The 13971-nt window shown below is 41.8% G+C and overlaps 1 protein-coding gene across 1 annotated transcript; it reads right to left on the bottom strand.

Annotated features, from left to right (window-relative positions):
• Positions 1–269: 269 nt before the first annotated feature.
• On the bottom strand, positions 270–7342 carry LOC134352374 (transmembrane protein 213-like). Its single transcript, XM_063059695.1, has 3 exons — positions 7187–7342; positions 7022–7099; positions 270–1665 (listed from the first exon to the last, which is right to left on the bottom strand). The coding sequence occupies exons 1-3, from the start codon at positions 7260–7262 to the stop codon at positions 1481–1483; spliced, it is 339 nt and encodes a 112-aa protein (XP_062915765.1). The 5' UTR covers positions 7263–7342; the 3' UTR covers positions 270–1480.
• Between the last annotated feature and the right edge of the window lie 6629 nt (positions 7343–13971).

The following is a 13971-nucleotide window of genomic DNA, read 5'->3' as shown; positions in this document are numbered from 1 at the left end:
GTGTTTGGCTTTAAGGCACCAGTGACTCATCTTTGCCCCTTCTGTCAGTAAAAATGGTTCCACTGGGCTTGGTAGCTAAGCCACACGTGAAGGCCAGGAGCTGGACTTGGTTGTCAAAGGCTATTTGATGTACACACCATTGGGAGCATTTAATAGGTAGTGGGAGCTTGGCTATAACAGCCTTAAGGAAGAGGTACATTCTAATATTTGTAGCTGCTGAATATTAGAAACTGAGGGCTGGAACTAGATAAAGAGAACCCAATTAAATAAATAACACAAAAAAATTATACCTGTTCATTTATTTATTGAAAAAAATTATCCAATATTGCATGGATTTGTTGGAAAAAGTATGTGAACCTTTGCTTTCAGTAACTGGTGTGACCACCTTATACAGCAATAATTGCAACCAAATGTGCTGAGTAACTGTTGATTTATCAAGGATCAAAAAAAAATGGATTGAGTTCTGCCCTATATTGCTTCTAAAAATTGCATTAAAGGTAACACCAAGGAAACAATGGTATTGGGGAATAGATTTTTATAGTACTTTCAGAACCATTGTATGTGCAAAGTAAGAAAGTATCAAAGATAAGGAAGGTCCATTGGAAAAGCTATCCTGGTGACTTTGGACTTCATAACAACTGGTGTGATTGCATTAGGAAAATGCAAGAATAGGTGAAGGAAGCGTAAATTCCACCATGCCTGTGCAGTGCCTGCTGTCTGAACACTCAGGATCATGATTTTTCTTCTGAGTTCTCTGTGCATATGACAGACACAACAATAGATGGAGTTAGCCAGAACTGCCCAGCAATATCCACTGGATGTTGAGAGAGGACTTTTCCATATTTAATCATGACCTGCAGAAACTGAGGTCATGTGCAAAATCAGGTCTTTGCTGGCTAATCAGGCAAATGGGAGTTGGCTAAGTCGATCACACTTGTTTTACTACATGCAGCTCCTTGGCCCTCATAAGCAAGGGCTCTGGTGGAAAAGGTTTTGATAGCCCACCATGCACCATTTAGTTAATTTATCCTTCCAGGCACTGAAGTAATTCCAAATCCATGGTAACACATGAGATGCCACACAGCAAAAAAAAAGCAAACATGCAAGATGCTGTACCTGGAACAAGAATAGGAAGTTCAAAAAAGCCCTAAGAATAAAGACAATAAAACAACAACAGACATGTTTTACAATAGAGAAATTGTAGGAGCAAAAAGTAAGAATTGTTTATCAAATGATTAATTCTTCAAGTGCAATGGAAGATATGAAATAGCACACAGTTTCATTGTCAGTTATTTCCGAAACTCTTGATAAATGTCATGTAGATTAGCATAATCTAGCAGCCTTTATTGAGTTCCACTTCCAATAGATAATCTTATTTTGCTTCAGGCAACTTGATGACTGTAGTTGGCTAAGATGATGCCAAAGAAAGTCTGAGAGCTCCCTTCTTCCTTCCCTAAGGGGTTCCTCTTCCTCCCAGGTGTCAGGCTGAAGGGTACTTCTGTGACTCATCTGGCCTCAGCTTGGCTACTTTATTCACACAGACAAGGATGAGGGTGAGAAACCAAAGACTCCAACCCACAGCCGCAGCAATCCAGCCGTATTCATCCACTCCTGTCTGACAGCACGATTTTGTTACCGCACAAAGATCCTGGCCATTCTGAAAATCTGTGGAGATATGTAACTTGTAGTTTAATAAAAGACACCTTTTTTATAATAGCCAAGACCATTTTATTTCAGTCAATTTTGTAAACTGAGTTTTGTAGCCTGCCAGTCACCAGGCAGGTAAGAGTGGTGACCTTTTGAGAACTGTTACAACACTTACTGCTTTGGAAATTACTAGCGGGAAGATGTAGTCAAGGTGGAAGGGCTGGTTAGAACTCTTACTATCCTTCCAGGCACTGGAAAACTACCAGCCCTGTTGTAACATAATGAGAGCAGAGAGTGCAGTGCTCCTTGCTTCCTGTATGATAAAGATGCCACTTAAGAAAACAAGCATGCAAGATTCTGTACTTGGAACAAGAATAACAAGACTTGAAAGCCCAAATCAGCACTTGGCACTGAATCCCAAGAAAAGGAATTTATAGAGTGCCCACGAGGTAGCTTTTTGGAGCAACTTGTGGTCAAGCCCACTTGAGAAAAGGCAGTTCTGGATTTGCTGTTGTGCAATGAAGCACATTTGATTAAGAGAGCTAAAGGTGAAAGAACCTTTAGGCGGCAGTGATTGTAATACAATGGAATTCACCCTGTATTTTATGAGAGAGGAACTTAAATTGAAGAGGGTGCTTGGGAAGCTAAACAGTCTGAAGGTAGATAAGTCACTTGGACAAGATGGACTGCATCCCAGGGTTCAGAAAGAGGTAGTTGAAGAGATTGTGGAGGCAATAATAGTGACTTTTAGAGAATCACTGGAGTCAGGGAAGGGTCTAGAGGACAGGAAAATTGAAAATCTTACTCTACTCTTTAAGGAGCGAGGGAGGCAAAAGAAATTATAAGCCGGTTAGCCTGACTTCATTGGTCAGTAAGGGTTTGTTCTTAAGGATGAGGTTTTGGGGTAACTTAGGATGAGGGTTTGGAGTAACATGATAAAATAGGCTGAAGTCAGTGTGGTTTCTTAGCTGACACATCTGTTGGAATTCTTTCAGGCAGTAGCAATCTGGGTAGACAGTCAGTGGATGTTGTTTATTTGCATTTTCAGAAGAACTTTGACAAGGTGCTGCACATGAGGCTGATGAATAAGAGAGGAACCCATGGTATTACAGGGGAACTACTAGCATGGATAGGAGATCCGCAAACTCGCAGAAGGCAAAGAGTGAGAATACAGAGGGTCTTTTCTGGTTAGTTGCCATGACTAATGATATTCCGCAGTGGTCGGTGATGGGTCTGCTAATTTCCACGTTATATGTTAATTGATCGTGTGGATAGAGGCATTGATCATGTAGATAGTCAGAGGCTTTTTCCCAGGGCTGAAATGGCTAACTCGAGAGGGCACAGTTTTAAGGTGCCTGGAAGTAGGTACAGAGGAGATGTCTGAGATAAGCTTTTTACACAGAGTGTGGTGACTGCGTGGAATGGGTTGCTGGTGACGATGGTGAAGGCAGATACGATAAGGTCTTTCAAGAGACTCCTTGAAAGACCTTATCGTACATGGAGCTTAGAAAAATAGAGGGCTATGGGTAACCCTAAGTAATTTCTAAGGTAAGGACATGTTCGGCACAGCTTTGTGGGCTGAAGGGCCTGTATTGTGCTGTAGGTTTTCTATGTTTCTATGAAACTGGTAGCTTTATGGCCAACTTTGCAGACCATGAAGAACACGAGGAGTTGAGTAAGCAGGGAGTCTGCAGAAAGACTTGGAGAGGTTGCAAAAATGGGCAAAGAAGTGGGAGATAGAATACGGTATAGGGAAGTGTATGTTATGCATTTTGGCAGAAGAAATAATGAAATAGAATATTTTCTAAATGGGTAGAAAATTTAAAAATCAGAGGTGTAATGGAACTTGGGAGTCATGCTGGATTCCTTTAAGGTTAATATGCAGGCTGAGTCAGTGGTAAGGAAGGTAAATGCAATGTTAGCATCCATTTTGAGAAGACTAGAGTGTAAAGGCTAGAATGTAATGGTGAAACTTTATGGGGTATAGGTCAGACCAGATTTGGAGTATTGTGGGCAGTTTTGAGCCCCGTATCTAAGAAAGGATGTGCTGGCATTAGTGAAGTTAAAGAGGAAGTTCATGAAAATGATCCCAGAATGAAAAAGTTGATGTATGAGATGTGTTTGATAGCTCGGGGCCTGCACCCAGTGGAGTTTAGATCGATAAGGAGGGGATCTCATTTAAGTGCTACCAAATATTGAAAGGCCTGGATAGAATGGACATGGAGGCAATATTTCCAGTTGTGGGAGAGTCCAGAACCAGAAGGGAACAGCCTCAATAAAAGAATGGCCCTTTAGACCAGAAATGAGAAGGAATTTCTTTAGCCAGAGGAATTAAGATTTATTAACACCAACATACAGTATGTTGTGTTGTGGCAGCAATACAGTGCAATTTGCTATTAAAGTACTGTAAGAAATAGTGCAAAAGAGGATTAGTGAGGTAGTGTTCGTTGGTTCATAGACTGTTATAAAATCTGATGGGGGAGGGGAAAAGTCTGTTTCTAAAACATTGACTGAGTTTATTTAGGCTCCTGTACCTCTTCCCTGATGGTTATAATGGAAAGAGGACATGGTCAGATGCTACCACCTTGAGGCATCGCCTTTCAAAGGTGAAGAAAGGGGTGAATCTGTGGAAATCGTCACCAAAGATGGCTCTGAAAGCCAAGTCTTTGGGTATATTTAAAGTGGAGGTTGTTAGGTTTTTGATTAGAAAAGACATCAACGTTTATGGGGAGAAAGTGGGAACATGGGGTTGAGAAGCAAATATAAATCATCCATGATTGAATAGTGGAGCAAACTCAATGGGTTGAATGTCCTAATTCTACCTTTTGGTCTAATGCTCTTATTGGAGGAGTTTGTGGATTTAACTTAAGCTCCAAAGCATTTTCCATCTCTTTCTTTATCTGCGTCCTTATCATCTAACTGCCCTGCAAACACCTCAAGCAGATAACCTCAGATCTAGGTCAACCTTTGCCTGATACCATGAGGGATTTTCTTTATGTCCAATCCATTGCTTGCTGCCTTTTCTTTCTTTCCCTGTTCTGACAGCAGGCATTTCACTGGAGGCATTACTTGTCTTCCTCTCTCCATAGGTGCTGCCTCATTTGCTCAGTATTTCTGGCATTTTCTGTTTTGATGTTTTTTTTTAAATGTTCTTTGTTGAACATTGCCTATGCATTTCCATACCAGGTTAATAAGTAAATTCAAGCAGAGCTAGTCTCTTTAAATGTGCCCCAGGAACATAACTGGAAGACCAACTCTCTGCTTGTTCACAACTAAAGCTGACATTAATTTGGCAGCAGTGTTGTTCTGGTGGGTCTACCTCTGTTGTTTCCAGGAACTTCAGGTTTGACTACATTGGGAGTGCAGCTCATGTTTATAGGCTCAGGAGTCTCTGATGAGCTGAACCATTCCTTAAAAATATCTTTGTAGAGTTTTTCAGAGGAAAACGAACACAGCAAAGTTTTACAGACTGACAAAGCCTATTTGCTGTGCTGTTCAGTCTACAAGACAAACTCCTTCTGGTACCAGGAGGCATGTGGTACGATAGCTATAGAAAGTGCCAAGAACACTGTGTGACTGGAGTATGATTAATCCACTATGATATGATGTGCATTTTCATAATGCAGCACTGATAAAAGTGGGCCAATAACACTTGCGATAATTTTAGAATCGGTACACATTGTTGTGTTCATTTTTAAAAATCATGTTTGTAATGTCATGTCAAAAGTGATAAATCATTATGCTTACTTTTCCAGGTCAGGTCCACACTTTGGAAAGGATTTTGTTCTCCTCTTGGTATTTAACATTATTTGAACTTTTGATGTGAATTGTTTATATGAGATTTTTAACAGATTGTCTAATGGCAATGTGGCATGTGAGTTCAAACGTAAATGCCGAAGGTTCAGGACGGATCAGGAATCAGAGGAAATCAGAGGCCCCTGGGTTTACCAGCAGTGCAAGAAGCAAAGACCCCACTCATTTCATAATGGTGTGGCTGGCACCTCATAAGAATAGCAGTAGGTGAAGACCCAGACCCAGTGGGTTTTAGGAGTTACACGAGAGCAGAGGCCCAGTGGGATTATGGTGAGCAGGAAATGGGAGACCCCATGGATTTAGGAGCGAATGAGAGATGAGGGGCCCTGTGAATTGGGGTAGGTTTGCTGTTAGAGACTCCATGGGTTCATGGAAGAAGGGGAGATGTATGTCGAGTGAGAATGCTGGCTGATCAAGGTATTGACATCAGGCAATAGTGGGTGGGTGAATAAGTATTGCCCCCAAAGCTTTCAGACTTTGAGCAGTGTGCCTTCTGTGGTTGGAGAGTGATTGACAATTGGGGTTGGGGTTGGGGTGGCGGTAGGTGAGGGGAACAGATCCTGAAGAAGGTGAGTGGCTGTAGTTGAGGATAAATTGTAAGTACCTATCAAACGTAACAACATATGAGACATTGGACCCACTGGATCCATGCTAGCTCCCAGCAGAGCACTCCATTAGTTATCTCTCTTATTCTGTGTACCCCTGCTAAGTAGTTTCTCTTCCACATGCCCTGGCTTCTGTTTGTTATTTTCCTACATGAGGAATTAATTTACAGCAGACAGTTAACCTACCAGAAAGTTTTTGGGATGTGGGAAGAAGCCAAAGCACCCAGAGGAAGGGCATTCAGCCACAGGGAAAGGATGCAATCTGCCCCTGTGCAGCAGCAACCAAGTCTGGGATGGAACCCCAGTCACCGCAAATGTAAGCGGTAGGTCCATTTGCTGTCGCACCGTACTGCCATTAAATGTTTTTTGTAAAACAGTTTCAGCACAGGAAACTATTCAGCCCTTTACGTAGTCATCCATTTCCTGCTCTAGGCCTATAACCCCACCAATTATTTTCCCTTAAAGATTCATTTTACAACTATAGCAGATTAACAGGTGAAATAAAAATTCTTCACACTTGCACCCCTGGCCCTTCTTTCTTTTGCCCATCACTTTAAATTTGTGTTCACTATCCTTGAATAGGAGGTTAATGAGAACTTTTCTCAATGTGCAGTTTTGCATGAATTTAATCACTGTATGCTGACGTCAGCTCATTGATTCATTTCTCCAAAGCTAGAGGGTAAAATTCAATCATAGGCTGTGCTTTTATATAGCTGAGCACTTTAGTGTTATCTTTTACATTTTAGAACATCACTAATCAGCCAGATGAATTATTTGTTTTTTTCTGTTTTTACATGCAAAAACTTGCATTTTCTTCACCTATAATACAGGGAATGGGAACTTTCCTCTGTAGGTGTAACATTAACAACTTAGTCCAACAGAACAAGTTTGCAGATTTGTTCCTGCAAGCAGGAATCCTATTGATCAGTATTTTAAGTTAATATACTCATACTCACACTGTTCACACCGATCCATGTTGTGGGTCGTTGAATTGTTCAAACTGAAGTTGTATTCAGGTGAGGCAGATCCTTGTTCTGAGAAAGCAATAAGAACGTTGAAGAAAGTTTCTTTGAAAGCTTGACAAAATGACATTACAAGTTCATACAAGTCCGAGTGCTTACCAATTGCAGCAGATGCCCAGAACAGGACCAGGTGAGCGGGGTTTATTCGGAGACGGCTCAGTGAACTGAGGTCCATGATCTGAAGGAAATTGCTTCAGGTCTCTCTCGGCCTCCTACCTCCTTGTTATTGTTTCACAACATCCCCTTTTAAAAAAGCTAGGAGGAAAGAAACGTAATGTTCAATCTCTAGGTTAGACACGCCTCCAATCTGTCAAAGTAACTATTACCTGCCCAACACTAGATCAAAGAAGACAATGATTTGCAGCTATGCAGGATTACATAAATGGGAATGAATTTAGGAATGCAGGTACATGGCCCTAGGGGGATGTTTTATTTTAGTTTCTCATGCTGAATTGTACTTTTCTATTGCCTTGTAATATGGGGGTGGGGGATTCAGTGGATTGGATCTACACTTCAAGGTTTAGAAGAATAGGTGACTTGATTGGAACAAAACTCTCACGGGGCTTGACAGGGTAGAGGCGAGTATGATGTATCCCCTGGGTAGAGTATCTAAAATAGTAGTCACAATCTGAAAGGAAGAGCTCAGACAAAGAGGATAGAATTGTGAAGAAATCTGATCATCCCAATTCCTAAGCATCTGAGATCTGCACTTCTCAAGGACCACTTCTTTGGCTCCTCACATTCTTTAAGATCATAAGATATTGGAGCAGAATAAGGCCATCTGGCCCATCAAGTCTGCTCCATCATTTCATCGTGGCTGATCCATTTACCCTCTCAGCCCCAATCTCCTGCCTTCTCCCCATCTCCCTTCATGACCTGACTATTCAAGAATCTATCTGCCTTAAATATATTCAATGACTTGGCCTCCATAGCTACCTGGGGCAATAAATTCCACAGATTCGCCTCTCTCAGGCTAAAGAAATTCCTTCTCTTTTTCATTCTGAAAGGATACCCCTCTATTCTGAAGCTGTGTCCTCTGCTCTTAGACTCTCCCATAACAGGAAGCATCCTCTCCACATCCACCCTATCAAAGGCGTTCAATATCTGATAGGTTTCAATGAGTTCTCCGCTCATTCTTCTGAACTCCAGTGAGTAGAGGTCCAGAGCCATCCAATCCTCCTCAAATGACAAGCCTTTCACTCCTGGAATCATTTTCATGAACTTCCTTTGAACTCTCTCCAGTGCCAGCACATCCTTTCTGGGATAAGGGGCTCAAAACTGCTCACAATACTCCAAGCCAGTGCTTTATGAAGTCTCAACATTACATCCTTGCTTTTATATTCTAGTCCTCTCAAAATGAATGCTAACATCGTATTTGCTTTCTTCACCTAATCAAATCAAGTTTAATTATCATTCAAACCATACATGGATACATTCAAACCAGGCAGCATTCCTCTGGCGCTAAGGCCACATTTAAAATAGCAAGAGAAAGAGAAAAAAACATACACACGTGTATAGTCCAAGTCCCTGAGCGACATGCAAGTTGATGGCAATCCAGCCTGTCATTCCACCAGTCGAACACTGGAGGGCAGCACGGATGGGAGAGGCCAGCTCCCAACCAAGCACGGTCTCCATGCTACATTGCCTCCAGCATCGTCTCACCTGGACTACAGCAGCAGGCAAGTCCGCTTGAGGCCTCGTCCTTGCTACAGCCAAGGCCATGCTGCTGCACCGTCAGCTGTCTCACCACCGAACAAGGGAAGCAGGCCTGCAACACCTCACATTATCAATGTCCAATAGGGTCTGGCAATCACAAGAGAAGCATCCAAGACGGTCACTCACGGTTACGCTGCATGCTGCTTTCGCTGATCAACTCTGCACCCAGGTCAGCTCCTCCGAACTCTTTCTAGCCCATCTACCGGCTTCTCCTCCTCCTGGCCGATGGCCGGCTTCTCCCTCCCTAGACCTGCTGTACCCCTTGTTCTTGCAGCCCAATATGGTCTTATGATCATAAAAAAAGCATTTTAAAAAGCAAAGTGCACCTTTGACCGGCTCCTAAGAGGCCGCTGCGTTCGAGCGCACCACTATCTTACTAGGAGATCAACTTACCACTGACTCAGTCTGCAAGTTAATGTTTAGGGAAACCTGCATGAGGACTCCGAAGTCCCTTCGCCATCAGATTTTTGAATTTTCTCTCCATTCAGAAAATAGTCCACACTTTTATTTCTTCTACTGAAGTGCATGACTATACACCTCCTGACACTGTATTCCATCTGCCACTTCTTAATCCTTCTAAGTCCTTCTGTAGCCTCTCTACTTCCTCAAAGCTACCCGCCTCTCCACCTATCTTTGCATCATCCGCAAACTTTACAGCAAAGCCATCGATTCTGTTATCCAAGTCATTGACATATAATATAAAAAGAAGCGGTCTCTACACAAACCCCTGTGAAATCCTTGAGCTCTAGCCATGCTAGTGTCTTTTCTGTAAGCAGCCTTATATGTGACACCTTGTCAAAGGTCTTCTGAAAATCCAAGTGTACAACATCCACTGATTCTCTTTTGTCTATCCTGCTTGTTATTTCTTCAAAGAATTCCAACACATTAGTCAGACAAGATTTCCCCTGAAGGAAACCATGCTGACTGACTATGGCCTATTTTATCATGTGCTTCGAAGTACCCAGAAACCACATCCCTAACAATCAATTCCAACACCTTCCCAACCACTGTCAGGCTAATGGTCTATAATTTCCTTTCTTCTGCCTCCCTTCCTTCACGAAGAGTGGAATTTTCCATTTGCAATTTTCCATTCCTCCACAACAATGCCAGAAATCATTGATTCCTGAAAAATCGTTACAAACGTCTCCATAATCTCTACAGCCATCTCTTTCAGAACCATGTGGTGTAGACCACCTGATCCAGATGACTCATCTACCTTCAGACCTTCCAGTTTCCCAAGGACCTTTTCCCTAGTAATGGCATCTTCACACACTTCTGCTCCCTGATGCTCTCAAACTTCCAGCAGACTGTTAATGTCTTCCACAGTGGACTGATGCAAAATACTTATTCAGTTCATCCTCTATTCCCTTGTTTCCCATTACGATCTCTCCAGCATCACTTTCCAGAAGTCCGATATCTACTCTCACCTCTCTTTTTCACTTTACGTGGTGCGAGAAAGTTTGTGAACCCTGTAGAATTTTCTCTTTCTGCATAAATATGACCTAAAATGTGATCAGATCTTCATGTAAGTCTTAAAACTAGATAAACAGAACTCAATTAAATAAATAACACAGAAAAACATTATATTTGTTCACTTATTTATTGAGGAAAATGATCCAATATTACATGTATACTAATTTACTTTCTGTAACATAGAAAGAGGCCGTCATTCCCTTCAGATTCACACTGGCTCCTAGAGTGGAAACCCCTTCAGTCCCATTCACTCTCTCTCATTTCCCTGTAGTCTTGCAACCTACTCTTTTGTTCTCATGACCCATCACTCCCCTTTGATTTTTTTTTGCCAATTAGCTACGATCAGAATTTTGGGATGTGGGAGGAGACAGGAGCACCAAGTAGAAAGTCACTTGAAAATGTGCATACACAATATACTGTATATCAGCTTTTCTCAATCTTTTTGCCCTAGAGAAACCCTTGAAATAATTTTCTGGTCTCAGGTGATCCCTGCATAAAAATTATTATACCTACAGCTCACAGTACCTTAGCATGACCTGTGAGTTGTAGATATAATAATCCAAAAATAACTGTCAATGCTTTTTTGGGTAGCAAATAAACTTTTAGCTGACCTTTGTTGGGGGTAGAAAAAGGTAATTAAGCTTAACTTGAAATTAATCTCTTTCTTTCCCTTTCATAAATTTTAAAAACTCATCAGGCAAGCATAATAAATTTCTGTTAAATAACTGGTTTAAGCCAAAATGGATTTTAATTTTTCTAAAGCTAGGTTCAGTAGATTTAATTTAAATAAAGGTTGTAAATTGATTTTAATTAATGCTATTTACAACATGAAAATTTGTAGACAATGTTGAATAGTAGTTACTAAAAACCATAGGCCAAAGCAATAAGAATAAAAATATAGCCCTAAGATAATTTTATACAAGACTTTGAAAAAAGAATTCTTACTGAGTGACATGATCAGATTCAAATATAGGCCTCGGATGTGAGACCTTTGCTTTGTTTTGCTGCGCAAATACTCAATTCTGGGTCGAACTTGAAATAAGCACACATGGATTTCACCTTCAACTGACATGAGGTGATTTCTATCCTTGCTCTTAATGCTTGTTAAACAAGAAAAAAAGTTTGCTCACACATGTAAGGTTGAAAACTGCAGCAAAATGTTCATTGCTTTCCTATGAATGGCAGAATACACTTCTTTCACGGAAATCTAGAACTTGTCCAGGGCAGGTCAGTAAATCTCATTTTGAGTGCATGATCAGATGGCAGCTCACAAAGTTCTTCTTCTTCTCCCAAGGTCAAGTTCTTAGGCTGAACGGAAGATTCAGAGAAAGGGTCCCTCACCCAGTCATACACTTGTGTTGAAAGGGAGGAAAAATACTGTTCAATTTTGTTCTGCTGTTCTTCCAGGTGGTTTTCAATAAGACTCGAGACTTTCTGATATCCTTCCTCAAGAGGAACGAAACATCTCATGGGGCCAACATACCTTGTATCGATGTTTTACTGCTATCGTTACCATATGTGCTAGATGTCAATTGTGCTGTGTGTGACTGTTGTGCCGTGTTTTCCACCTTGGCCCTGGAGGAATGATGCTTCCTCTGGCTGTATCCATGAGTATTGTTTAATGACAATTAAATTTAAACTAGAACTTGACGTGAGTGCATCAAACAGGATGCAGAAGATAGTGTTGCAGTTACAGGGGAAGTGCAGTGCAGGTAGACTGGAGAGCTAAAATGATTAATGCTTTGGTTTATTTTTCCCTGAAGTTTTAACTTCAGTTGCCTCTGCACAGATGCTCCACTAGCTGCTGAGTTTTGCCCATTTTTCAACTTACAATAGACAATAGACAATAGGTGCAGGAGTAGGCCATTCGGCCCTTCGAGCCAGCACCGCCATTCACTGTGATCATGGCTGATCATCCACAATCAGTATCCAGTTCCTGGCTTATCCCCATAACCTTTGATTCCACTATCTTTAAGAGCACTATCCATCTCTTTCTTGAAAGCATCCAGAGACTTGGCCTCCACTGCCTTCTGGGGCAGAGCATTCCACATGTCTACCACTCTCTGGGTGAAAAAGTTTTTCCTCAACTCCATTCTAAATGGCCTACCCCTTATTCTTAAACTGTGGCCTCTGGTTCTGGACTCACCCATCAGCGGGAACGTGCTTCCTGCCTCCAGCGTTCCAATCCCTTAATCATCTTATATGTTTCAATCAGATTCCCTCTCAGCCTTCTAAATTCCAGAGTATACAAGCCCAGTCGCTCCAACCTTTCAACATATGACAGTTCCGCCATCCCGGGAATTAACCTTGTGAACCTACGCTGCACTCCCTCATTTGCAAGAATGTCCTTCCTCGAATTTGCAGACCAAAACTGCACACAGCACTCCAGGTGTGGTCTCACCCAGGGCCCTGTACAGCTGCAGAAGGACCTCTTTGCTCCTATACTCAATTCCCCTTGTTATGAAGGCCAGCATGCCATTAGCTTTCTTCACTGCCTGCTGTACTTGCATGCTTGTTTTCAGTGACTGATGTACAAGAACACCTAGATCTCGTTGTACTTCCCCTTTTCCTAACTTGACTCCATTTAGTTAATAATCTGCTTCCCGTTCTTACCACCAAAGTGGATAACCTCACATTTATCCACATTAAACTGCATCTTCCATGCATCTGCCCACTCACCCAGCCTGTCCAAGTCACCCTGCATTCTCATAACATCCTCCTCACATTTCACGCTGCCACCCAGCTTTGCATCATCTGCAAATTTGCTAATGTTACTTTTATTCCCTTCATCTAAATCATTAATGTATATTGTAAACAGCTGCTGTCCCAACACTGAACCCTGCGGTACCCCACTGGTTACCGCCTGCCATTCCGAAAGGGACCCATTAATCGCTACTCTTTGTTTCCTGTCAGCCAGCCAATTTTCAATCCATGTCAGTACTCTGCCCCCAATACCGTGTGCCCTAATTTTGCCCACTAATCTCCTATGTGGGACTTTATCAAAGGCTTTCTGTAAGTCCAGGTACACTACATCTACTGGCTCTCCCTTGTCCATTTTCATTGTTACATCCTCAAAAAATTCCAGAAGGTTAGTCAAGCACGATTTCCCCTTCGTAAATCCATGCTGACTCAGACCTATCCTGTTACTGCCATCCAAATGTGTCGTAATTTCATCTTTTATAATTGACTCCAGCATCTTTCCCACCACTGATGTTATGCTAACTGGTCTATAATTCCCTGTTTTCTCTCTCCCTCCTTTCTTGAAAAGTGGGACAATAGTAGCCACCCTCCAATCCACAGGAACTGATCCTGAATCTACAGAACATTGGAAAATGATTACCAATGTGTCCATGATTTCTAAAGCCACCTCTTTAAGTACCCTGGGATGCAGACCATCAGGTCCCGGGGACTTATCAGCCTTCTGACCCAACAGTCTATCCAACACCATTTCCTGCCTAATATAAATTTCCTTCAGTTCATCCATTACCCTAGGTCCTTTGGCCACTATTATATCTGGGAGATTGTTTGTATCTTCCCTAGTGAAGACAGATCCAAAGTACCTGTTCAACTCGTCTGCCATTTCCTTGTTCCCCATAATAAATTCACCCTTTTCTGTCCTCAAAGGCCCAATTTTGGTCTTAACTATTTTTTTTCTTTTCTCATATCTAAAGAAATTTTACTATCCTCCTTTATAT

This window comes from Mobula hypostoma, chromosome 9 (genome assembly GCF_963921235.1).
Source record: "Mobula hypostoma chromosome 9, sMobHyp1.1, whole genome shotgun sequence".
Classification (NCBI taxonomy): domain Eukaryota; kingdom Metazoa; phylum Chordata; class Chondrichthyes; order Myliobatiformes; family Myliobatidae; genus Mobula; species Mobula hypostoma.
Note: the sequence above shows the minus strand (reverse complement) of the source record. Positions and strands in the feature narration are given on the sequence as shown.